Here is a 27,136-nt window from a genome sequence, read left to right on the forward strand (position 1 = left end):
AGAATCTCAGGGGGCAGTAAGTTGCTACCCTAGATTTAAATTCCTCCAATTAATTAACTGGGAATTATACCTTTATGTCACAAGAAGGAAACATCATGGCCTATAACGTCAAGCAGAGTAGCATATTGAGTTAAAATTCCACTGTGCTAGTCGTTACATACCTTGAAATCCAGCCACTCCTTTCTCACCTGAGCTTTCGACTCAAGGTAGGCAAGATCTGTATATTGCAGTGCATATTTGGGGTCCAAATTGAAGGCAGCTCAAATGCAGGTAAGGAAGCTGCATTGTCTATTTTACTAACCAGGTTTAAAGGCTGGGGGGACAGAGTCAGGAGTTGTGTCGGAGTGTGAAGTGAGGGTCTGGGAAAGAGGTTTGCATTAGGCCCTGAGTTGACGTCGGGGAAGTGAGGCAGGGCTGTTATGTCCAGCTTGAAGATGGGAAGAGCGGGATTTTGGGTTGGGTAGGGTCAGACCTGAGGGAGGATATTGGAATGTTTTGGAGGCATGTGGGGGGCTGCGGATGTAATTGCATGTGTGGCCAGGTGGGGGGGAAGGATGGTGTCTTGGAGTGATAATGGGGCATGGGAGAGACTCTCCGGGGGGGGGGGGGGGGGGGGGGGGGGGTGGAAAGAATGGTCAGAGAGTTCTGATAAGGGTCATGGATGCTCAGTGCTTAGTTACCCAGGAGCTGGAAATGGTTTTAAGAACTGTTTCTGGGTAACTATTGCTGTCCCAAAGTTGGAAGCATTTAAAGTTTGTAATTTTGTTGCATTTTCAGATAGTTCCCAATGGAGGGCAATTTCCAATTAGAAGTCTGAACCTTCTTGGGCACTTGTAATGCAATCCTTACCTAGGAATTTCTGGGGGTGCTTCCCCAGCATAGTTTTGGAATACTGCCTCAGATACATTGTCCTGGAGCTCAGAAGTTACAGCCCCATATGTCTCAGCTTTATGACAGCTAAAAACATGCAAAGAATCAAACTGTGTTTGTGCTCATCCTTGGCAGCTTAGGCTTCCTTGTGCATTACATGGAGGATACCAGAGATCGAAATTGAGGAAGGCTGCACAAGATATGTAACCTTATTGTTTCCTTAAATAAATGAAAATGATTCATATGATAGTTAAGTGAAATCAAATCAGTTGCAGACGGCAAGCAGTTATTACATTATTATTGTTTGATATTGTTGTGACAGACTATTAGAAGAGGATCATATTGCAATTGTGAAGCAGAATTTAAAGAATATAATACAAATCCATTATCTGTATTATCTCTAAATAAATAGTAATGCTATCACTAAAGACTTTTTAAATTCAGAAGAATTAAATAAAATTTAAACAAAAAAAATCATACAGTACATTAAATCCTTTCACTCTATCAATCTGATAGAAAAGCAAGGTTTTAGCTCGTTCCAGGCTCTCCTTTCTTTTCTGTGCCATATACTTTGCTTCTTCTATATCAATTTGTTTCTTCTCCTCTTCTTCCTTTGCTTTACGTAGTTTTCCTGCATCAAGCCTTTTTTGTCTTTGACCCTAGGATACAGATTGTGTGATTTGTTAAGGTAAAGGCAAAATACTGCGGATGCTAGAATCAGAAACTAAAACAGAAAATGCTGGAAAATTTCAGCAAGTCTAACAGCATCTGAGGATAGAGAACAGAGCTAATGTTTCAGATCTGGATGACTCTTCAGCCTAACTCGAAACGTTGGCTCTATTCTCTCTCCGTAGATGCTGTCAGACCTGCTGAGATTTTCCGGCATTTTTTATTTTTGTGTTGTGTGATTTATGTTTTACTTAGTACTTGATGCTGATTGAAACATTGTTAATGTAACATATTCACTGTTGAAATACAGAACACTCCATCTACTTTCCATGTAATGTGATCCTAAGCAACAATGTCTTGTTCTAGAATGACAATCTAGTAATTTTGCATAAAATGTAAAATGATTTTTACAGCAATTCCAAGAATCCAATATTGGGCATGAGTATTCTACAATTAACTAATACAAAATTTCAAGCAACCTTTTAGTGAAGATTAAGTTCCGAGTCGTTGATTGATAATATTACAAATTCAAAATATTTAGTAAACTTATTTTGTTTGAGGAGAAAGAACAGCCAGTATGTATGTATTGTTTTTATCACAATGATGCTGATTACTTGAAGAAAAAATTGATATAAAAACACTTAGTTTGTTACCTTAGCCATTGGGATACAAAAGATTACAAATTGTGGCACTTTCATTTACCTACTTATCTGAAACCTGTAACAGTGAAATAAATAATCTGATAATTTTATAGTATTTACAGTTTTTCTGGAAAATATGATCAGAACACTGAAGATCAACACCATCAATGTGATCAAGATTCAAGACATTGCCTGTTATTAAATATGCACAAGGATAGCCACATATGGATTATTAAATAAACCATTGACATTATATAGAATTATAGAACAGAGTAGTGTAAGGTTGTTCAATTTAATTGAACAATTTATGAGCAAACTTGGGGAAATAAATACTGATGTCTTGAGGAGTATACATATTACAGAGGAGGTGGTGTTGGAAGTCTTAAAGCACATCTAGGTACATAAATCCCTGGGATCTGATGAAGTGTATCCCAGGACGTTGGGGGAGGCTAGGGAGGAAATTGCAGGTTCAAAAAGAGGTATCTGAATCATTGTCAGCCACAGGCGAGGGTTCTGAAGATTGGAGGGTAACAAATGTTGTGCCTTTGTTTAAGAAAGGCTGCAGAGAAAAGGAACTTCAGAGCAGTGAGCCTAATGTTTGTAGTGGAGAAGTTGTTAGAGTTTTTTGAAGAGGTAAGCGAAAGGTAGATGAGGACGGTGCAGTTGATGTTGTCTGTGTAGACTTTAGCAAGGCCTTTGACAAGATATCACATAAAAGGTTGTTGCATAATGTTGAATCTCACGGAATCCAGGGTGAAGTAGCCAATTGGATATAAAATTGGCTTGATAAAAAAGACCAAGGATAGTTGTAGATGGTTGGTTTCTCAAACTGGAGGACTGTGATCAGCGGTGTGCCTCAGGGATCAGTGCTGGGACCACTATTATTTGTTATTTGAATTACTGATTTGGATGAAAATTTAGGAGGCATTAGTAAGTTTGCAGAACACATTAAGATTGGTAGCATAATGGACAGTGAAGAAAGTTATCACTAGGATCTTGAGCAATTGGGCCAGTGGGCTGATGAATGGCAGATGGAGTTTAATTTAGATAAATGTGAGGTGATGCTTTTTGGTAGATTGAACCCGGGCAGGACTTAATTAATGGTAGGGTGCTGAAGAGAGTTATAGCATGGAGAGACCTAGGGATACAGGTGGAGTCACATGTGGGCAGGGTGGCGAAGAAGGCATTCAGTGTGCTTGGATTCATTGACTAGAACATTGGGATGTCTTGTTGAAGTTGTACAAGACATTGATAAGGCCACACTTGGAATATTGTGTACCATTCTGGTCACCCTAAAGAAAGAATATTACTAAACTAGAAAGAGTACAGAAAAGATTTGCTAGGATGTTACCGGGACTTGATGGTTTTGAGCTACAAGGAGAGGCTGGATAGGCTGGGACTTTTTTCCCCTGGAGCATAGGAGACTTAGGAGTGATCTTATACAGGTCTATTAAATAATGAGGGGCATAGATTAGCAACATCTTTTCCCAAAAGTAGGAGAGTTTAAAACTAGAGGGCATAGGTTTAAGGTGAGAGGAGAGAAATACAAAAGGATCCAGAGGAGCAATTTTCACACAGAGGGTGCAGAGTGTCTGGAACAAGCTGACAGAGGTAGTAGTAGAGGCGGATTTTGTCTTTTAAAAAGCATTTAGACCATTTCGTGGGTAAGATGGGTATAGACGGATATGGGCCAAACATGGGCAACTGGGACTAGCTTACTGGTTTCAAAAAAGCAGCATGGACAAGTTAGGCCAAAGGGCCTGTTTTCATGCTGTAAACCCTATGACTCAATGACATTCTTTTGGAACAATGAAGCATAGAGTGTATATCCTATTATCAAGAGTAGGCCAAGCAACTATAAGCAACCAAGGTTATTGAAATGTACTGAAGCATTCAGCTTCTAGCTGTAATGAATAACTTAAATTTAACCACCACTGATAAGGGGACAGAAAACAGACCAGAGAAAAAGATGACTCCCTTCTGGTTCCCAAGACTGCAGGTGTTAGGGATGGCCCTTGAACCTACTGGATTTGAGTAGGTAAGGTAACTAGGCAACTGGGGAAGAATTTCTCGGTTCAGTTGACCAATGGATTCCTAATTCTGCTGGAAGGTATAATGCTGTTGGCAAAAATAAATGAAGAGTATTAATGTAATTGGACCATCCAGATTGCTTGATAGATTGGTCAGGTCAGAGAGAAGTTGGAACCCTCTCACTATCTCTCTCCCAATGTGTTGGTCAAAGAAAGAATATCTTCAATTACATACTGTCTTTCGCAAGTCTTTGTGTTTGCTGAGATTGGCTGAATATAATATCTCCCCACCAATGGGACAACCAAGAAAATCCCCTTACAGGTTGCATTAATAACTGGTTTCTATGCAGAACCACTGGAGTTAAGAACATTTTTTTAACCAAACTAATTTCTCATCCAATCCAAAATTTGCCTACTAATGCCACTAGTCTGTATCATTATGTAGTATTGCAAAAGATTTAAGAAATGTAAGTATAGTCTCAACCAGGCCACCCACATCCATTAAAATAGTAATTTCCTCAAATATTGAATCAGATGCTGAAATTCTCTGACAATCTGTCCACAGTCAAGGTATCATATAATGGGTTCAACTTCAACTTTCCCATCTGCCAGAAATCAGGTGGAGGGCATTTAAAATGAAATGAGTTGCACTCATTTCCAACACAACCTGAGCAATCTGGAAATCACATGCACATCTCGGTGATGTCACATGGACTGCTTTGCATTAAACTAGAGGATGATACTCAAGATTGTTACTGGGGAATTAGGTATACTGCAGAATTAAGTCATAAATGTCACATTCTCCCCTCTCTATTTCTGATTGGTCATATTCACTTTACATCTGTTTGTCAGGCATAACGGACTGAATAAATAACTTGATAATAGTCTGGAATGCAGTAGAAATGAAGTTCTACAATATAGTATGTATAGTAACATTCTAGGAATATAAGCACTTGTTTTGTTTCTACTTTAATAATGGATAAACACAAACAAACAGTCAAGTGGTATAATGTTGTATAACATGATAAAAATAGGAAAAAGTGGAGAATATTTGAAATGTGCTTACTGCGATGGTGTTTGACCAGTGTTTAGTCACTTCTTTAGATTTTAAGTGTAAGTTTTCTCTTTCTTCTTTTTGGGCACGTATAAAGTCTGCCCCTCTGTTTATGCCATTCAGATCATCCTGGATTCGTTGCCATTCTGTTTTTGGAAGTACTGTAACTTGTCGAAGGTCCACCAAATTTGGAAAATGTAAGTCACCAGGGTCACTGGGTTTCTCATAAATCTGTGCTAAAATTCCCAAAATATTAATTATGTCATAAAAGTTTCATAAAAGCTAAGTACAGCCTTATAGCAAAACCATTGTTACTAATATGATTTACCAGCTGCAAATGGTGGCGGGTAAAACCAATCTTCAGTTCATTCTGTAAGAACTGATTGTCAATTTCTTATATTTATGATCAGGAACAGAATATGCATAGTTTAAAACCAGGCTTGTCCAATGTGCAGCCCAAAGTTCAAATGCAACCCTCAAAATCTCTCAAAGCGGCGCCTGCAACCAGTTTTCAAAATGCCAATCAAACAGGTAAGTATGAATGGAAGAATCTACATGGAACTGCTCCTACAATCACAGGTCATTTCTTGCCCACGTTTGTGGCTGATAAGTGAACTGGGGAACTGGGACTGGATCATGGGGCCCAGGGAACACAAGTGCCAGGGAGTGTAGCCCAGGCATTTGCAGCAGGGCTCAGGCTTCCATAGCAGGGCCCAGGCATGAAGGACCAGAGAATAAAGCAGCAGGAGCAGGACAATCTTGCATCTGAGAGAGTGTAAGAGAGAGAGACACACACACACAATGTGAGAGGAGAGGAAAAAAAAGTGTGTATGAAAAGGTAGACAGTGTGTGGGACATTAAGAGACTGTTGGGGATGGGATGATGAAAAATGTTGAGTGTGCTGAGAGCACTGGATGAGTGTTTCCATAAGTCTGGTTCACTCCCAGTATCAGGGTTCTCATTCATCCTCAACAACTCATACCATGATACACTTGCATTGACTCTCAAATGGGTAAGGGGACTGAGTAAGCACCCTGAATCTAGGAGATGAGCCAGTAACCCACATCCTCACCTTATTACACATCTTATGACTCTGTGTTTTTCTTTTCTCAGCAAGTTGTTTCTAGGAACTGGCAAATGGAATTTAATGTTGGCAAGTGCGAGGTGGTCCACTTTGGTAGGAATAATGGTAGGAAGGATAATTACTTACGTGGAGAAAAACTGCAGCAGGCGGCGGTGCAGAGGGACCTCGGGGTCCTTATGCATGAGTCGCAAAAACCCAGCTTGCAGGTGCAGCAGGTGGTCAGGAAGGCGAATGGGGTGCTGGCCTTCATAGCGAGGGGGATTGAATATAAAAGTAGGGAGGTCTTGCTGCGGCTGTATAGGGCATTGGTGAGGCCGCAGCTGGAGTACTGTGTGCAGTTTTGGGCGCCGTACTTACGCAAGGATATTTTGGCCTTGGAGGGAGTGCAGAAGAGGTTTACTAGGCTGATGCCGGAGTTGAGGGGGTTGAGCTATGAGGAGAGGCTGAATAAACTAGGCTTGTACTCATTAGAGTTTAGAAGAATGAGGGGAGATCTCATTGAGATGTATAAGATGATGAATGGGATGGATAGGATAGAGGTGGAGAGATTCTTCCCGCTCAGAAAGGACAGTAGGACTAGGGGGCACAGCCTCAAGATAAAGGGGGGGCGGTTTAGAACGGAGTTGAGGAAGAACTTCTTCACTCAAAGGGTGGTGAATCTCTGGAATTCTCTGCCTGTTGAAGTGGTGGAGGCTACCTCGCTAAATATTTTTAAGAAGCGGGTTGATGGGTTTTTGATAAGAGAGGGGATTAAGGGTTATGGGGAGAGGGCGGGAATGTGGAACTGAGCCATGACAGATCAGCCATGATCTTATTGAATGGCGGGGTAGGCTCGAAGGGCCAGATGGCCTACTCCTGCTCCTATTTCTTATGTTCTTATGTTATGTTTTCATAGCTTTTTTTTGGCTTGCATGTTTTTAAAACAAATACTTTTATTGGTAGACTTTAACTATGTACATTTCCAAAATGTGGTCTTGCATGGAACTCTTCCTTGCAGGCTTGCTGCCTTTCCATTTGCTTGGCCAATTCAGCAATCTTGTTCTGCCATGTAATTACAGTTTTTTCTCTGTCAGAACTGCTGATTGTGCTGTCAATTTCAATGTTTTTATCCCTTCAGTTAACTTCTCATTGTCAAGCTTCCTTTCTTCAAGTTCTTATTCTCTTGATTCCATCCTTCACTAGACACATTCTTATTTTCTGGTTGCTTTTCATGGAGTTCAGCTTATTCCCCATTGTCTCATTAATTCTCCTTCTTGCTTCATTTTGTCAATTTTTGCAACTTTTTTTTCCAAATTTGCTGCCACTCATTTCATGTTGTTGTTTTCTCTAGAGTTTTAATACTTTTGGCTGATTCCCCTTTAGGTTCAATAGTTCCTATCTTTCTAAAGTTTTTAATTCCTGCATTTATTCCGAGGTGAATCCACCACGTTCTGACTCAACATATACATTTCACAATCATAGAATTCCTAAGATGCAGAAAGAGGCCATTGGGTCCATTGAGCCTGCACCAACAACTATCCCACCCAGGCCCCAACCCCGTAACCCCACGTATTAACCCTGATAATCTCCCTGACCATAAGGAGAATTTTAACATGGTCAACCTAACCCACACATCTTTCGAATCTTCATTTCTACTTGTCTTAACTTCAACTAAATCCGTTTGGCTTCACTGTTGGTTGGGGGTGGGGGTGGCGTCTGTCTCCAATGAAGTGTTGTTTCTATTCTGCAATTCTCTTTTTGCTCTCCATTTAGTCTTCAGGTGTCTTTTTTGCCCTCCTTCTGGGATCTTTCGCTGCCCTCTTTTTGGGGCCTTTCATTGTTGCTCTATTTTTGGAGTCTTTCATTGCCCTCTTTCTAGGGTCATTCACTGCTTCCTCTGTGATTTTCACTGCCTCTTGCAAGCTCTTGTGTTGCCTCTTCCTTGAGGTCTTCATTGCTCATGGATCTTTTTGAGAGTTGACCTCTTTCTGAGGTCTTCTCCAAATTTCTAGTCCATAGCCCTTTGGTTGTTCCTGTGGTTGCGCTTTAGGTGCATTGCTACTTTAAATTATTACCACTTTAAAAGCATTACTTCTTTAAGACTGTCAACTTTTTAAAATTGTCAGCAGCTGCCGATTCCTTCTATGTGCTTCTCTCTCACTCTTTTGAAGTTTTGGCTGCTTCTTTTTTGAACCTTTTTAAAACTTCTCTTTTACTGTAGAAAGCTCTTCCAGCAATCTATGCAGCTTTTTTTCCCCTTTTGGCTGCATGGAGAGTCTGTTATCCTTCCTCTCCCCAGTGTGCTGGTTTCCCTTGTCAACTTCAATGGGAGATCCAACATGTTACACTCAGGACCTTTTTAAAAAAGCCCTGAACTGTTTTGTAAACAGATTGGGAAATTCTCTATTCTGCAAAATGCCAGAACTTTGCTGTGCAGTCCCTCAGTGTAGGAACTAATACCCAGATCCCTCCACCATGCCACAGGATGGCATGGTGGCAGAAGGGCAGCATAGTGGCACAGTGGTTAGCACTGCTGCCTCACAGTGCCAGGGTCCTGAGTTTGGTTCCCGGCTTGGTCACTATCTGTGTGGAGTTTGCATGTTCTCCCCGTGTCTGCATGGGTTTCCTCCACATGCTCTGGTTTCCTCCCACAGTCCAAAAGACGTGCTGGTTAGGTGCATTGACACAAACAGGCACCCAAGTGTAACGACTAGGGGAATTTCACAGTAACTTCACTGAGGTGTTAATGTAAGCCTTACTTGTGACACTAATAAACTTTTACTTTAAAACTTCAGAGCCCAACAATCTTAGCTTCTATATTTACTCTCATATCTGAAACAGGTACTGCAGCTCCTTGGGGCATGTTTTTCACACTTGAAACACAGCTTTCTGTGCTCTCTTTCTTTTGCTCTTCCAAAAACAGTCTCTGCAGCAACTTCTTTTTAAGTTCCACTTTTTTTCCAATATCAAAGTCACAGCCACTGCATCTGAGGGTTATCTGCTTGATTGTTTTTCTTTTATATGTTTCTAAACTTTTGACTGCATCAATTCAGATGTGCTCTGCATCCAATCATCAGGGTCTGGAAATTATTCAGGTCTATTCACCCAAAGACAGGTACTCGCTGAGCACTTTTTTTCAGACTTTGATTTGCTATGGTTCAGGTCAGAAGCTCTAAAGTGTTTTATGGAGATCGTCTGGATCATAAATTTTGCATCTTGAATTTGGCTAGGATAGGCATGATATGTTTCACTTCAGTATGATTCAAATAATCCACTAGAGAGCTTTTATCAAACAAAGTTTATTTAGGAATGTAGTTAACATAATATGAAAAGAAAATTAGCAATACTTTTTATCAATTACAAAACAAAAACAAAACAACCATGATAATGTATAGCCCTTAACGAATATATCTAAGATGTTCCAATCAAACGAATCCCATAAACAAAGCTCTTTAAACAAGTTCAAACCAGCAAAGTGTAATGCTCATGTGATACTGGAATTGAGTCTTTTGGTTAGAGAATTGGAAACTCTCAGTCTTGTAAGTTCTAGTAGTCCTCTTAACACTCCCACAACAGTTTGAAGTCAGAACAACTTCCCAGAAACCCAGGACCTTGACTCTGGACAAGCTAACAGCAGGTTTTCTACTCCAGAAAGGCAGAAGATTGTTTTCAGATAACCATCAGAATTTCCAAATAAAACAGGGGGAGAGAGAAACATTTCTTTTCATATTGCTGTTCCTTCTAAAAACTCAAACCTACAGCTCAGAACTGAAAATGAAAGAGGTCCTGTCGCCTGACCTGCCAACCAGTTTTTCTTCTAACAATGCAGAACCGTAGAAGATTGCACAGTAAAAACAAACAACACCATATAAGCCTCTTAAGGAGCAATAAAAGGACTTCTGATAGACAGCTCAGCTGAGGCTGTGAGCTGGGAGAACATGATTTTAAAAAAAGACATTTCTTAAAAATATACCAACGTCACAGATTAAACAGCATGCTCACGCATGCTGGGCTACAGTCATAATCTGTCCCATCCTCATCGTCAACATAATGATGCACACTCAGATTTTGTTAGGGACACAAAGAATATTTATTAATAAGGTAAAACTATACAGAGGCTTGCAGCCCCCACCTGACCACTGGCTGCTCTAGGGAAACCCACTGGCTGCCCCAGTCCCTACATGTCTGTCTTCTGGCCACAATAGGATTCCACTCCCTGGGTGATTACCCACTCTGTCAGAATTGGTCCCTCAAACCAGATCCTCTTCTGTCTTGTTGACCTCAAAAGAACGATCACCACAATGATCACACAGGGGCTTTTGTAGAGGGACAGTGCTGGGGAGACACTCTGGGGAGATCCATAAGGGTGGCGGGGGGGTGGGCTGTGCAGTGATTGTTCCCATGTGCATGGGGGAGGTTGCTGTGCATGAGAGGAGGTTCTCCATGACAATGGGGGGGACTTTTATTTTAGAGATCAGGGCATCCTTTAAAAATGGCATCCTGATGTCAACATTGCTGGCAAGGTGGGCTGTTTCAGAGTCAGCCCACCAGTGACATGGTGTGGGAAACACCACCAATTTTTTTTTCACTAAAGTGCTTGAAAATATCATAGAGTCTCTACAGTGCAGAAGGAGGCCATTCAGTGTGCATCAACAATAATTCTCCTCAGGTCCTATCCCCAGAACTCCTCACCAATGCCCCTGACACCAAGGATCAATTTAGCATGGCCAATCAGCCTAATACACACATCTTTGGACTGTGGGAGGAAACCAAAGCACCTGGAGAAAACCCATGCAGACATAGGAGGATATGCAAATTCCACACAGACAGTGACCCTTGGTCAACAATCGAACCCGAGTCCTTGGGACTGTGAGGCGGCAGTGCTAACCACTGTGTCACCATGTAGTGAAAAACCGGCTGTATAGTCTGTGTGCTGTACACCACTTTCCTCATCTAAACCAGCATTGAGAAAAAATCTCTATACTTCTAACTCCTCCTACTCTGTATAAAAGCAAATTACTGTGGATGCTGGAATCTGAAACCAGAAGAGAAACTGCTGGAGAATCTCCAGCTTTGACAAAGGGTCATCTGGACTCAAAATGTCAGCTTTTTTCTCTCCTTACAGATGCTGCCAGACCTGCTGAGATTTTCCAGCATTTTCCCTTTTGGTCCCTCCTGGTCTGTACTTGATCTGGAATGTACTTATTTTTGAATATTCAGACATTATCCAAAATCAGGTAGTATCAAGTAACAATTCAATATGTTACTCATTAATTGACATTGAATGTATGTTTTTCTAATCTTATGATTACCCAAAATCAGTTTTACTGTTACATTCTATTGAACAATTTGAAGTTACTCTGTAAGTTAGCAGATGTGTATTGCCATATACTTTGCAGTATTAAATGCAACTTACCATTCACTCTCCCAAGATCACTCTCCTCTTGACACCATGGCACACATGCATTGATGTTCTGAACTGAAGATATTTTACCTATAATGCATATATAATAGATATAAATAGTAGGACAAGACTATTCAAAATTGCATAATTATAATAATTACCATTAATTACCATCTTTAGGCTCCTGTCAGTGTTCCAAATACTAGTTTAATCCTGCAAGCTATCATTTTAGTCACGAATTTTATCAAACACATTTTTTTTAGTGAAAAAACCCACAATATTCTATTTATATCTGTTGTTTTGTATTCAATACCTTTACACAGCCTTGAATTGTCCAACATTGTCCAACTTGCATCCATCCATCTCAGGAGATAATGGACTGCACTAAGGATGCATATCACCTCTGTGTTGAACACTGTCTATTGTGGCTGCAGAGGCTAATTTATGAGTAGCAGTCTGTTCTGCAGCTGGCACAGATGAAAAGTGTTGGCCCAAGATCTTTTTCACCATTTGGTTATTTATTTTGTTCTCTACCTTTCAATCCCCTTTCTGACTACTTTTTGTTTTACAGATATCCAGGTTAACAACGTGCATTGATTCAGATTTCAGCCAACTATAAGTCTTGCTTGCACACATCCTTGTATCGCAGACGTGTATGACCTGTTTGCAAATTCACCACAGAGCATGTCTTTGGATATGTGCTTTTCATCTATTTGACTTCCATGATCCAGCCAATGGCATCGCCATTGAATCAAGAAGACAAACACGCTGGGGATCCCTGCACAATGGTGTACTTCCATATTCTGTGCTCTGTCTTGCCAGGATATACCTAACATTTCTCTGAGGAAGTGGAGGCAGAAGCTGTTCAACCACTTTTCTTGGCTTCTATAATTTGTTCATGTCTCACTATTGTAAAGGAGGGTGGTGATAACACAAGCCTGGTACACAAGAGCTTTGTATTTTTGTTAGTTTGTTATTGACCGATATCCAGCTTCTCAGCTTTGATACGGCAGCTGTGGCTTTGACAATCCTGTCACTGATTTCATCATCAAAAGACAGTTTGCTGGCAATTGTTGATCCAAGATATATAAAACTGTCAAAAAAATCCAGAATAAGACTGTCAATGTTGATGGAAAGTGGAACGTCTACATCCTGGTCCATCACTTTGGTCTTCCAGATGCTGATTGTTAGTCCAAGCCCCTTATAGATCTGGGAGAACTGATCTATAAGCTACTGCAAGTGAATTTCAGTATGGGATGTCAGTGCAGTGTCATCAACAACTCACAAAATAGGATATTACATACTTTGGTCTTTGTGCACAATCTTGCCAAGTTGAACAGCTTGCCACCAGCTCTGGCATGCAGGTAGATATTCACACAAGAGTCACTGAAAGCATGCAATAGCAGCAAAGAATAAAGGGATTTGTCACCAGGAAGCAGCCCTGTTTTACTTTGAAAGATCTTGGAAGTTTTCATTGTAACTAATGAAATTATATTTTTCCATGGAAATAAATTATACCCAGCAGTCCACTCGAGCAGCCCATTTTCTGCAGCAGTGTCGTCCAAAGAAAAAGACAAAACTAGTACTGTTTGGTACCAGCTCTACTGCAGGAGATGCTGAAAATCTTCCTGACAGATTATTATATCTGGTGCTCCACTCCAACATAGATCAATTTCAAATAAAATACCAAGCCAAAGTTTGGTCATCAACTGGAAAGTCATATAATATAAGCTGAAGTAGCATTTGAATTTAGCTCACCTGCAAAAATATAAAAACCTGATAAGGTTTAAAGATTTTAACCTTTAAATCCAAGTTAAAAGCTTCTTCCTTCATTTCCAGAAGTAAACTATAACAGTGATTCCAGCGCAGTCCACTGCCATACAAGAAAACTGCACCTTAATGTAAGCCTCACAATTGTCCATTCTCTCAGAAGAGGTCATAAGACATAGGAGCAGAATTAGGCCACTTGGCCCATCAAGTCTGTTCCGCCATTCATGAGATTTTTCTCATCCCCATTCTCCTGCCTTTTCCCCATAACCTTTCACCTCCTTATTAATCAAGAATCTATCTATCTTTGTCTTAAAGACACTCAATGACCTGGCCTCCACAGCCTTCTGTGGTAGAATTCACAGATTCACCACTCTCTGGCTAAAGGAATTCCTCCTCATCTCTGTTTGAAAGGATCTTCCCTTTAGCCTGAGATTGTGCCCTCTGGTTCTAGTTTTTCCTGCTAATGGAAATTAATCCTCTCCACGTCCACTCTATCCAGGCCTCGCAGTATCCTGAAAGTTTCAATAAGATCCCCCATCATCCTTCTAAATTCCAATGAGTACTGACCCAGAGTCCTCAACCATTCCTTATATGATGAGCTCTTCATTCCAGGGATCATTCTTGTGAGCCTCATCTGGACCCTTTCCAAGGCCAACAAGTTCTTCCTTAGATATGGGGCCCAAAACTGCTCACAATACTCCAAATGGGGTCTGACCAGAGCCTTACACAGCCTCAGAAGTACATCTTGCTCTTGTATTCCAGTCCTCTTGACATGAATGCTAACATTGCATTTGCCTTCCTAACTGCCGACTGAATTTGCACGTTAATCTTAAGAAAATCTTGAACAATGGCTCCGCTAATGAACACAATGTACAGCTGCCCATTGGAGGATAGGTTCCGCAGGGTCACCACTGCCACAGATAACTGCTTTATTTAATGATGCAAATGAGACTAAACTTTGGTATCAGTGATTACAGTCAACAACAATGCAAAAGGTGATATTAAGCACGAATTATCTAACTAACTACAAAAACAAAGATAAATTTGATTATATCTTCATCCCATAGCTGCATAGCACAATTACATTAACCTTCCAACTGTCTTTGATATAAAGTTTGTAAGACTGATATATTTGGGTCTGTTTCTTTAATTTAGGGTAAAATGGAATAGAGAAAGGGATCATGTGACCTGCTCCAACTTCTGCTTGAGAACAAGCCTGATTGAAGAATTGTGTTTGACAAGATTATTAGAATTCTTTGAGGATATATCAAGCAGGGTTTATAAAGTGCCTCTGGATTTCCAAAAAGTGTTTGGTAAGTGCCACATAAAAGGTTTTAGTAAGTAAAAGTTCATGATGTTGGGGGTGATATATTAAAATGTTTAAACAGAAAACAGAAAGTTGAATAAATGGTTAATTTTCAGGTTGGCAAACTGTAGCTAGTAGAATTACTGTTAGGTAATAGATTAATATACAATCTATATTAATGAATGGGATAAAAATACAGACTATATTGTGGTCAGATTTGCTCATGATACAAAGACATACAAGAAAATATTCACAGTTTTTGCTTGTAGTAAGGAGGACCACAAAAGGATACGGATAAATTAAATGACTGGGCTTTGGTCGGCGCAGTATAATGTGAGAAATTGTGAAGTTGTCCACTTTGGCCCAAACAATAGAAAAGCAGAATATTATTTAAATGGAGAGAGACTGCAAAATGCTGCAGTGCAGAATGATCTGACTGCCCTTGTACATGATTCACAAAAAGTCAACATGCATGTAACCCACGTGTAGCAGATGCAGGAGCAATGCCTTTTTAGAGATTGTCCCATTTTAGTTATCTTACTAACATCAGGTCCTCATGTGGGAGAGGCCACTACACACGAGGAAAATAGTAAAAGTGATTTCTGTTGGAACTGCAAGTTAAAACAAGCACACTGACCTGCAGAAACTTCCATGACAGCACCTCACAAACCCATAATCTTAACCAAGGGCAAGTGCAGAACGTACGTGGAAAAACCATCACCTTCAAGTTCCCCACCTATTCACCATCTGACATATATTCATTAGTGTTAGACCAAGGTTTGGTCTAACACTGATGAATATAGACCTGGAACTCCCTACCCAACAGCACTGTGAGAGTACCTTCACTACCCAGACTTCAGCTGTTCAGGAAGGCTTCTCAAGAGCAACTCAGTGATAAATGTTGATTTTGCCAGTAATGGCCACATCCCATGAATGAACAATGTCATAAGAGTGATACTTGACTGCTTTTTGCATCCCCTCAGCAGCCACCAACAAACTTTGTTTCCAGCAGTAAGCTGGTCCGCGAAATGGATTTTTGCTTGGAAATTGCAACAGGCAAATCCTTCGTGGTAAATCAGTTTTGTTTATTTGTTTTTGTAATTTTCATTCCACTAACACTTTGTTTATAGGCTACAAACACAAATCTCATCTTATTTGGGTTCCTCAAATGCCTCATTCAGGCTATGATCACTGACCATAACATTGTTAATTTGAGTTTCACTTGCCATCATCAACTAACAGGGTGAAATCTACATTATTCATGGTGCAGGTTGAAAGCATCCTCAAAAATATGCAATACCTATGTTTGTCCTTGGATGACTGCGTGCAAACAAAAATTTTGCCTGCAATCATTAACCACCAAAACATGGTACAATTAAGAGAGATATTTTTCAGGACCTTGATGAGACCAGTGAAAGGATGGGAACTCAAAGCAGAGTGCCCATTACAGTGTGTGCCAGCCCCAGATCTGTGCCCCATCATGGGGCAGGAAGGGGAGGGGCAGAGTGCGAGGGGCATCCCCTGCCAAGGGGTTGCCCCTCAAGAAGAGACGCCATGCCTCAAGGGAGGGAGAAGCTGAGATCGGTGGGACTCCCCACACCCCCTCCCCCAGCTCAGAGGTTGTGGCGCCCACACCCCTCCCCCAATTTGTACCATTGCCTGCCCCACCCCCACCTGTCTTTGCGCCTTAAACGTGCTGCCGCAGTCCACCAGGTGGAGCTCCCCCGGGCTGGGTGAGAGCGGGACCCCCGCGGTCTCGTTCCACCCGGTATCCTACACCAACACCGAGGAGTTCTTCCTTGAGCTCCTGGGGGACTGCGGTGGCACCCAGTTGTTTGGGTCCCTAGATGGCAGCGGTGAGGAGGGCCCCTCCCCTCTGTCCCAACCTTTGATGTTGGGCACCCCTGACCTCATACCGGGAGACTCTCCGGACCTGTGGGGTGCCCAGGCGTCTGGGGCGGGGGGGGGACTGAGCCGCCGTCGCCCACGGGCCCAAAAGCTCAAAATAGAGAGCCCGGGGGGAGCCCCTCCTCCGTCGATCCTGGGGGTGGGATTGGGGAGGAGCCGGGGTTAGTCGGCGGGCGCACCCTGCGGCGGGGGACTCGGAGTCGAAGGGCGACAGCCCCGAGGAGGTAAGCTGCTCGATGGTGGGCATGGGGGTTGTTTTGGAGTCCACCCTGAGCGAGGCGGGGGACTCCCTCGTGCCCACCACCGAGTCGCCCCTCACCCCCACTGGGGAACTCGAGGCCTTTTTTGAAGACTGTTCTGGTCGTCCTGCCAGTGCCCGACTGGCCCTCGACCGTCGGCCGGACCCGGTGCTGCTCGTTCGGTCCGCGCAGGCCTGCTCCCAGGCCGCGTCGGGCCTGACTGAAAAAGAGCAGCGTCGGGAACAGGAGCTCCTCGACGGGCTCAGCGGGGAGCGGACTGGCGTGTCTTGCACCAGCGCCCCCTTAGATAATTAGATAAGTGGTGACGGTGGCACGGTGCTTCTGCCATGAAGGTGACCATAGCCAGCCTCAACATCAACGACAGCAGTGAGCCAGGCCACAGGTTCCAGAACTTCTCGGTCCTCCGTGACGGGAAGTATGCGGTCTGTTTCCTGCAGAAAACCCATACCGTTCCGCGGGACGAAGCCCTGTGGCTCCTGGAATGGCGAGGGGGGGGGGTCTACATAAGCCACCTCACGCTCACTTCCAGCGGGGTGGCTATCTTGTTGGCCCCGCATTTTCAGCCGGAGATCTTGGGGGTCAAGGAGCCGGTGCCAGGCCGGTTGCTGCACTTGACGGTCCGTGAGGGGGTTGTGGTCATTCACTTGGTGAACATCTACGCCCCGAGCGCCGGACTGCAGCAAACGACTTTCTACCAGAAAGTGTCCGCTCATCTCGACACCATCGCGGGGGGCGAATGCATCATCCTCGGGGGAGATTTCAACTGTACCCTCGAGGCACGAGACCGCGCTGGCCCCTGGTGGCATACCCCGGCGATGGTGAAGTTGCAGGACCTGCTCGGGACCCACGACTTGGTGGACGTCTGGAGACATTTCCATGCCAGCTCCAGAGCTTTCACTTACGTGAGGCCTGGGGCTGGAGCGTCTAGAATCGACCGCCTGTACGTCTCGAGGGCGTACGTGTCCGGCGCCTCCTCGGCCTCCGTGCGGCAGGTGCCGAGCATGGACCACCACCTGGTGTGGGCGGACTTGGTCCTGTCCCGCATCCGGCGGGAGTCCGCGTATTGGCACTTTAACAACTCGCTGCTGGAGGACGAGCACTTCCTGGACTCGTTCTGTCGATTCTGGGCCAGCTGGAGAAGGAAGCGGGGAGGCTTCCTCTCCCTGAGGCGATGGTGGGACGTGGGCAAGACTCATGTCCGTACCTTCTGTCAGGAGTATGCGAGGGGGTCGACAAAGAGGCGGAAATCCAGGTTCGAGGAGTTGGAGAAGGAGCTGTTCGACCTAGAGGCACGTCTCGGTCGGCCCGACGCGGACCCGGCCCTGCGTCTGGAGTACAGGGGGAAGAAGGACGTGCAACTCGTTGGGTCCCGCGGCGCGTACGTGAGGTCGTGGATCCAGTTCCGAGTGGACCTGGACCACGGCTCTCCCTTCTTCTACTCACTGGAAAAAGGGCGGGCTGACCGTCAGCAGCTCCTTACGCTGCTGGCCGACGACGGTTCCCCCGTCTTGGATCCGGAGGGCGTCCAGGCCGTCGCCCGGGATTATTACACCTCCCTCTTCTCTCCGGATCCGTCCAGCGAGGATGCCCGCAGAGTTCTATGGGAGGACCTGCCACAGGTCAGCCCAGAGGGCGTCGGTCGGCTGGAGGCCAATATCACCCTGGCCGAGCTGACTGGCGCCCTAAACGGCCTCGGACGGGGCAAGACCCCGGGAATGGACGGACTGACCGTGGAGTTCTTCAGGGCGTTCTGGGACGTCCTGGGGAGCGACTACGCGGGGGTCCTGGGGGAGAGCATTGCGACCGGGGAGATGCCCCTTTCATGGCGCAGGGCCGTCATTGCCCTGCTGCCCAAGAAGGGGGATCTCCGGTTGCTGAAAAACTGGCGCCCGGTCTCCCTCCTCAGCACGGATTACAAAATTTTTGCCAGGGCGTTGTCTTTGCGCCTTGGATCCCTGCTGGACCACATGATCCACCCTGACCAGTCCTACACGGTCCCAGGCCGCTCCATCCACAATAACATCCATCTGGTCCGGGACCTGATCCATCATTCCCAGAGGGCTGGTCTGTCCAGCGCCTTCTTGTCTTTAGATCAGGAGAAGGCGTTCGACAGGGTGGAGCACGAGTATTTACTCGGAACTCTGCGGGCATTTGGGTTCGGGACGCATTTTGTCGCCCGGATCCGATTACTGTACTCTGCCGCAGAGTGTCTGATTAAGGTTAACGGGTCGCTGACGGCGCCCCTTCACATTGGGAGAGGGGTACGGCAGGACTGCCCCTTGTCCGGCCAACTCTATTCCGTATGCGTGGAGCCCTTCCTGCGCCTCTTGGGGAGGAGGTTGTCGGGTTTGACTCTGCGCGGCCCAGACGTAGAGGTGGTCCTGTCAGCTTACGCCGACAACGTGCTCCTCGTGTTCACGGACCCAGCTGACCTGCGGAGGATGCGAGAATGCCAGGCGGTGTACTCCGCCGCGTCCTCCGCCAGGATCAACTGGGCCAAGTGTTCCGGACTCCTGGTCGGTCCTTGGGAGACGGACCCCCTTCCGGAGGAGCTCAGGCCTTTCACCTGGAGCAGGACCCACCTCCTCTACCTGGGGGTCCACCTCTGCCCAGCCGAGGAAGCCTGGCCAGAGAACTGGCGGGAGCTGAAGGCCAAAGTCACCGCCCGCCTGGCTCGCTGGACAGGACTGCTCCGAGTGCTGTCCTACAGGGCGCGAGTTCTGGTCATAAACCAGCTGGTGGCCTCCATGTTGTGGTACCGGCTGGTCACTTTGACCCCTCCCCCTGGCTTTGTCGCCAATATCCAGAGAACCCTCATGCGTTTCTTCTGGAATAACTGACTACACTGGGTCGCTGCCGAGGTTCTGCATCTCCCAATTGAGGAGGGCGGCCAAGGTCTGGTGTGCCTCCGCACGCAGATAGCGACCTTCTGCCTCCAGACCCTGCAGAGATACCTTTACGTCGAGCTTCCTCCACAATGGTGCGCCCTGGCGATGTATTTCTTCCGCCAGTGGCGCGGCCTCAATTACGACGTGCAGCTCCTGCACATCAATCTGGGGTGCGTTCCGACCTCATTGCAGAAGCTGCCTGTCTTTTACCAGGACCTCCTCACCGTCTGGAACGCGATCGCCTCGCGACGCAGTTCTCCCCCGTCAAGAGTAGCGGCTCTCGTGCGAGAGCCGTTGCTCAGGAATCCGCACCTCCAGCCGTATAACTTCAGGTGGCTGACGGAGGGGGAGGCTGTGGACGCCGGGGTGACCAGGATCGGGGACGTGCTGGACGGCAGAGGAGCGTGCTGGCTGAGTGCGTGGGGGTGTCCGTCTGGCACGCGGCCAAAGCCATCCAAGACCTTAGGACGGTCGTGCTCGGCCCCAAAAGCACACGCCAGCTCGAGGCGGCTCGGGCGTGCGGTGGGATCCCGTCCGAGCGGTCCCCTGTTCGGACGGAATTTCACATTGGCCCGAAGCAGAGACCCCCCTCCCCAGGTCAGGTGCCCCACAGCACGAGCCGCCTCGCGGAAATGTCCTCCGTGCCTTTTTCCAGCGCGCGGAGGCATTTCCTGTACAGGCTGCTGCTGCACACCTTCCACTACCACGTCCTCGCCCGTCGCCCGGACACACCTTGGCGGGCCTTGTTTCCGCCGGGCGGCGGAGGTCCCCGATGGAGGTCCCTCTACAGAGGGGTCTCCCCCAGTTACCTCGGGGACCTGGGGTGGAGGGTGCTGCACGCGGCAGTTCCGCACAACAGTAGGATTCACTGGTTTGCGGGCTCCCGAGACTGCTCTTTCTGTGGCCTTGTGGAATCCGTGGACCACGTCTATGTTTTGTGTTATAGATTGCACTCTCTTTTTGATTTTCTGAAGAACCTTTTATTGATGTTCTGTTTGCATTTCAGTCCCACGCTCCTGATCTACGGACACCCGGTGCAGAGAGGGGAGGGTCGGGACGCCGATCTCCTCGTGAACCTGCTCCTGGGCCTGGCGAAACGCGCCATCAACAGGTCCAGGCAGCGGGCGATCGACGGGGCCGTCCGTCCCGATTGCCTGCCCCTCTACCGCGGCTACGTTCGCGGCCGGGTGTCCCTGGAGAGGGAGCACACGGTGTCCGCGGGCACTGTCGAGGCCTTCCGTGCCTGTTGGGCACCGCAGGGGCTGAGGTGCCTTATAGACCCTGATAATCACATTTTGATTTGACGTGTCTTAAGTTTCCTTTGTACTTTTTGTTTCCGTTCGGGCCGTTCCCCCTCCTTTTGGGGAGCTGCCCCCTTTTTCTTTGTCCGAACGTAATTTAAGTTAGTTTATTTGGTTTGACCCACAAGATCAAAAGGTGTTGCTTCATGGCTGAAGGAATGGTTCAGGTGTTTGGAATGATGGGAGATTTTGGAGTGAGGGTTTTCTTCCCAATGCTGATGTTAGTTGGGGCTGTTTGTTGCTCTGATAGTTGGTAACAGTCTCTAGGCCAGAGATTTCCATGGATGTTCCAAGCCACCCCTAGGCCTCAGACAGTCTCTCCTCCTGGGCCTCCCATTGATTCCCATTTCCCTGTGTCTCCAGAAAGAAGAAAATTTTGCCTGCAATCATTAACCACCAAAACATGGTACAATTAAGAGAGATATTTTTCAGGACCTTGATGAGGCCAGTGAAAGGATGGGAACTCAAAGCAGAGTGCCCATTACAGTGTGTGCCAGCCCCAGATCTGTGCCCCATCATGGGGCAGGGAGGGGAGGGGCATTCTACCACAGAAAGTAGTTGAGGCCAAAATGTTGTGTGATTTTTAAGAACAAATTAGATATAGCTTTTGAGGCTAACGGGATCAAGGGGTATGGGGTGGAGAAAGCAGGATCAGCATATTGATAAATACACAGGGTTGGGAGAAATAGAACCTGCATGGGACCATTGTGGGTGCAGGCTCGATGGACCTAATGGTCTCCTGCCGCACTGTAGGGATTCTATGATTGAATTTGATGATCATAATGAATGGCGGAGCAAGCTCGAAGGGCCGAATGGTATATTCCTGCTCCTATTTTCTTTGTTTCTATGCCCCATATCTCAGGCACCGAATACGTTATCATCACTCTTGGAGTGATAGGATCGGCGCCGAGTGAAAGTGCCCGGTATCAAATGCAGCAACGAGTGTTTGGTCCCTTTCAGTAAAAACTCACTGGAAGCGCTGCTGCTGGTACTCTTCGGTCTTCTGCTCGAAGGCGTGAGGTTTGCCGCTGCCGCCATTCGCCGAGGAAGCGGGAACCATGCATCAAGAGGTTAATTCCGGAGCGCCCATATCGGTGGGCTTATCTCACTCAACCACCCCGTAACCCCCGGGGCTGCTGTGTTCCCTTTCGAAAGTTGCCCAGCAACCGCGCTGGAAGCGTGCGGCCGAGGCTCCGCCTCTTCCGCTCGAATGTTGCTCGATTACCAGGGCAACCAGCCGCCGGGCGGAGCAACCACGCCGGAAGTGAGACCGAGGCTCCGCCCCCTCCACTCGACTGTTGCTCGGTTACCAGGGCAACCCGCCGCTGGGCGGAGCCAGCGTGGCGGAAGCGGCGACTGGAGCGCTGCAAGCCGTTCGCCGCTGTGGGGGAGTGGAGGCTGGCAATTGAATGTGTGGTGATTCTGAGCCAAGAATCCCTGCTCAATGAAGGTCTTGTGGACATTTCAAACAGGTATTGCATGCTCGGATTGCCGGCCCTTTAAGCGGTGATGATCCCTCCCCAGGTACAGCAATTAAAAATATTTCAGAAAGATAAAGGCTACGCTGTAGATGGAAGGGCATTGGCCGGGTTATTAATAGTTTACCCTCAGTTGCACAGGTCTATTTTTACACTGGATCTATCTCTTCAGCAAAACTATACAAGGAAATCCTTGTCTGCGCCTACCCAGAATCAGCGGCTGGGAGAGAAATGTGTGTCACCAAATCCACTCAAATATTTGTGGAAATTGTTCGGGCGATTTATTGTTATTATTCGTGGAGAGCTAGGAACTAATTGTAAAGTGAATGTATCCCGGAGTGCCATGTTTTAGTGCTGCGCTGCAGTCATGTGCAGGGAACAATGTATGAGTCTACTAGACACATGGAAAGGTTCATTATACCGCACAGGAAATATGAGCAGAAATAGGCCAGCCAGCCTGTTAAGCCTGCTGTGCTCAATAAAATCATGCATGAACTGATTGTGGTGTAACTCCATTTTCCTGTTTACCCCCAATAACCATTGCTTCCTTTGTCAATCTAACTCAGCCTGTCCATAACCCGGCCTCCACTACTCACTGAGGAAGAGAATCCTAAAGTTTAAAGACCCTCTGAGGGGAGAAGTTACTCCTGATCATCTTAATGGGAGACCAGTTATTTTTAAACTGTGCCTCCTAATTCTAGATTCTCCCAGGGACCCGAGTTTGATTCCTATCTTGGGTCACTGTCTGTGCAGAGTCTGCATGTTTTCCCCATGTCAATGTGGGTGTTCTCCGGGTGTTCCTGTTCCTCCCACAGTCCAAAAGACATGCTGGTTAAATGCATTGGCCATGCTAAATTCTCCCTCAGTGTACCTGAACAGGTGCTGGAGTGTTGCGAATAAGAGATTTTCACGGTAACTTCATTGCAGTGTTAATGTAAGCCTACTTGTGACACTAAATACATTTTAAACATAAGAGGAAACATATTCTCAGCATCCATCAGGTCAAACCTCCTCAGAACAGCAGGCCAAATCCAGTAATAGTTACTTTACTGGCCCTTTTATTGTTTGGGATTGCTTCTGACAGGGTAGAATAACTGGGTGTTCAAACAAACTTTTTTTTTTATAGACACAGCTTGCTGGGACTGAATGCAGCTTTCTCTGCTGTGGGCTATGTTTTCAAAACAGCTCATTTGCATAGGTGGAAATTGCTCCTGATATACCATTTATCCTTTTGATATTCCCTTAACTGAACTAACCTGCTCAGAACCCCATGGGCAATTGGGACTAACTAGGGGTTAACAAAAGGGGTGGCATGGACAAGTTGGGCCAAAGGGCCTGTTTCCATGTTGTAAATCTCTAACTCTATGAAGTCATTCTTAATTACCTTAATTTTGTGAGTCTACTTTTTAGAACGTAATTGTGAAGTCTACATCTCATCTCCTCCTTTGAAACCCTAATATCTTTACTCAAACCCTTGATATTCTATTCTCTATTGTTATCAATTTATCTTAGATAACCATCTGTTTGCAGTGTTGCTAGACTTAGCAACATATCAAAAGCACTAGTCCCATCAGCTGTCTCTACCACTACACAGCTTCCATTTCTAAGTAGTTTTTTTTAAAAACATACAACCACCAGAAAACATTTCCATTACTGTATTTCCTTAATTTTCATATTATCATGGATTTCCTGACACCTGTACTCTGGTATCTGTATTTTGGCATTATTGATAGACCCACAAGTCAGAAAGAAAAACCTAACAATTATGATCCCATCTTAAAAATTGCAATTTCTCAGCTTCACTATAATTCCACACTCAGATGTAGAAATTTGAAGCACAGTAGATATGTTTCTGTCATAGATTACAAATTTATTAGTTTGCTTCTGCAGTACACAAAAGCAAAGTAGGATATGGGTTTGACCTCAACTTTATATTTCCAGTGTGAGCTCGTTGACAGAGGAAAAATACTGGAGTGCATCAAGTTATCTATCTTCTTGATTGTGAAATTCCCCAACATCGTAATTCAGTGTGAGTAGGGGATCTAGAATCCTAGAATCCCTACAATGCAAAAGGAGGCCATTCAGCCCACCAAGTCTTCACCGACCACACAATCCCACCCAGGCCCTATTCCCATAACCCCACATATTTACCCTGCTAATCCCCCTAATGTGGCCAATCTAACCCACACATCTTTGGACCTGTCCATAATTTTCTATTATAGTCAACATGAGAGTTTCAGTCATGCTAAACTATACATTTTTTTTTGAAACAGAATAAATTATCCAGAGAATGAAGAGTTTGCTTGTTTTTGATTTTGATCACACAATTGTAAATGGGAACAGTGACACTTGGGTTGTGAAATGTGTACCTGAAAAGAAACGTCCAGACTGGCTTCGTAAACCATATGATGGACAACACTGGAATGAATACATGCAAAAGGTCTTTTCCTACATTGGAGACCAAGGAATCAAGGAATCTCAAATGAAGCAGGTTATGCAATCCATGCCATATACTCCAGGGATGGTTGATCTCCTGAAGTTCATTTGCCAAAACAAGGATAAAGTTGACTGCATAATACTTTCTGATTCTAATATAGTTTTCATCAATTGGATCTTAGAAGTAACAAATAGCAACTTAGCATTTAATAGCATTCTTACAAACCCAGCAAATTTTGTGGATCAAAATCATCTTACAATTGAGAGTTTTCATTCTCACCACTGTCCGCATTGCCCTGATAATCTCTGCAAAAAGAAAGCGTTGGATGACTTTGTTACTGATCAACTTAAAGCAGGGGTGCAGTATAAAAAAATTGTTTATACAGGTGATGGAGCGAATGACTTGTGCCCCATTACAGGTTTGAAAGAGAGTGATGTTGCTATGGTCAGAAAAGGGTACAAATTAGAAAAACTGATTCAGAAATTGGTTGATGAAAACTCTGGTTCTTTGCAGGCATCAATTGTGATATGGTCATCAGGTGAAGAAATCTTGTCTTATTTGAAAAAATGTTTGGAGATTTAAGAAAATCTCATTCACAGCTTTGTTTATAAACCTGTGCAAACAAACAAAAACTATTTATTTTCATTTGATTGTAATCCAAAAACATTATTGCAAAATTGTGGAATTAAAAACACTTTTCTTGGACACTATAATTTCAGCAAGCTATCAATAGCTAATGATTAAGCAGTGGATTGACAGCTTTCCCACAGTGTAGCCATTGCATCCTTTCCAGAAGATCTGACCTTTATACTATTAAAAAGTTAACAAGTTGAATTAGTCAAGTTTGCTATTTAAATTTTGCCTCATGATATTTCCCCTGAATACTCTGGAACAATATGTAAATTGAACACACACCAATGTATAATGAGATTGTACTTTTTAATATAATTACTTGTTGCTCACATTAAGACTGACCTTGCACTTAGAAAATGGTGCATTACTCAGGACTTGTTCCACAATTCTACTAAATTTCAACTACTTCAATCAGCATCGTGGAACAGTTTGGAACCATTGTGAAACAAGTAGATATATATTTTAGTGGACTGTCTTGTTTTCCATATTAAGAATAGTCATTCATAGCAACTGTTCATAAATGTGTATTTAATGATGTAAGTTTGTTATCAGTTAAGCATGGGGGTGGGGGGTTCTTTCAGGTCAAACCAACTAGACAAACTCAAATTACATTAGGACATCAGTTAAGCATGGGAGGCTATTGCATAATTGCTGAGGAGTTGCAAAGAATTAATGCTGTGTTTCGAATTGGCAAAGCAATTTGTAGGAAGTTTTTACAGTGAGTTTTCTGTTGGTTTGTTTTATGGTGTGTTTCTCAGACGGGCAGAAATTTACATTCTGTATGCATAAGAGGAGAATCTCTTACTCCCTAAATGAACTTGTGTATTAGTGATTTAAAAAATACTTTTATACTCCTAAATTACTATAACCACTGAATTCAAAGGGGAACCACAGCTAAAATCAGCCCATGCAAAACTAAAACGTCCTTCTTTTGTGTGTTTGATACCTTTGTCTTTTAAACTTTAAACTTGAGTTTACAAATGGCTTATTTTTTTAAATGGGTAGCACAGTTTAGTGAAATATTTCAACATTGTTTACCATTTAAAAATGATGCACTGGATTTTAGAAAATGGTCCATAGCACGAGAGATCATTAATAAATTTTTTAAATTATGTCGATTTTTTTTTACTTTTACGCTTTGCTTCCAGAATAAGATTTTGTGTTACAGAATAACAGAAATGTGTTACAGTTTCATATTACATGCTAATTCTATCATATACATTGTAACAATACATTATAATAATTTGGTTCTTTGCTTTGTGAAAGCACACTTTTTTGTATCTAAATGGTTTGACAATATTCTTGAAAGCAGACGACATCTTCTATGAAGGAAAGTACATTGATTGAACGTAGCCCAAATCTGACAGTTACAAGCTTGGTCAATTCCTTACTGGAGAATCTAGGTTTCCTGTTGTTTCAAGCTA

At 44.5% G+C, this 27,136-nt stretch overlaps 2 protein-coding genes across 3 annotated transcripts in view; one reads left to right on the forward strand and one right to left on the reverse strand.

Moving 5' to 3' along the window:
- Positions 1-22,340, reverse strand: part of cfap210 (cilia and flagella associated protein 210) — a 44,211-nt gene extending 21,871 nt beyond the window's left edge. Inside the window, exons 1-4 of the mRNA XM_080199017.1 lie at positions 22,136-22,340; positions 11,744-11,821; positions 5,277-5,500; positions 1,356-1,529 (exon numbers count right to left, since the gene is read on the reverse strand). Coding sequence (XP_080055143.1) covers positions 1,356-1,529; positions 5,277-5,500; positions 11,744-11,821; positions 22,136-22,202 — 543 coding nt within the window. The 5' untranslated portion in view covers positions 22,203-22,340. The remainder of the gene's footprint in view (positions 1-1,355; positions 1,530-5,276; positions 5,501-11,743; positions 11,822-22,135) is intronic.
- A 186-nt stretch (positions 22,341-22,526) lies between these two features.
- On the forward strand, positions 22,527-26,832 carry LOC145349705 (putative phosphatase phospho2). 2 transcript variants are annotated; one of them, XM_080198238.1, is made up of 2 exons: positions 22,527-22,688; positions 24,916-26,832. In XM_080198238.1, the coding sequence occupies exon 2, from the start codon at positions 24,933-24,935 to the stop codon at positions 25,659-25,661; it is 729 nt and encodes a 242-aa protein (XP_080054364.1). In that variant the 5' UTR covers positions 22,527-22,688; positions 24,916-24,932; the 3' UTR covers positions 25,662-26,832. The 2 variants fall into 2 exon arrangements, with proteins under 2 accessions (XP_080054364.1, XP_080054363.1); XM_080198237.1 differs by having other exon boundaries at positions 22,527-22,636.
- The last annotated feature ends 304 nt before the right edge of the window (positions 26,833-27,136 follow it).

The sequence above is a fragment of the Carcharhinus amblyrhynchos genome, chromosome 11 (assembly GCF_965287045.1).
Source record: "Carcharhinus amblyrhynchos chromosome 11, sCarAmb.v2.hapA, whole genome shotgun sequence".
NCBI lineage: Eukaryota > Metazoa > Chordata > Chondrichthyes > Carcharhiniformes > Carcharhinidae > Carcharhinus > Carcharhinus amblyrhynchos.

Bases quoted from the DNA above. Each gene is read 5' to 3' on its own strand.
- LOC145349705 (XM_080198238.1), top strand. From the start codon at position 24,933: ATGAAGAGTTTGCTTGTTTTTGATTTTGATCACACAATTGTAAATGGG.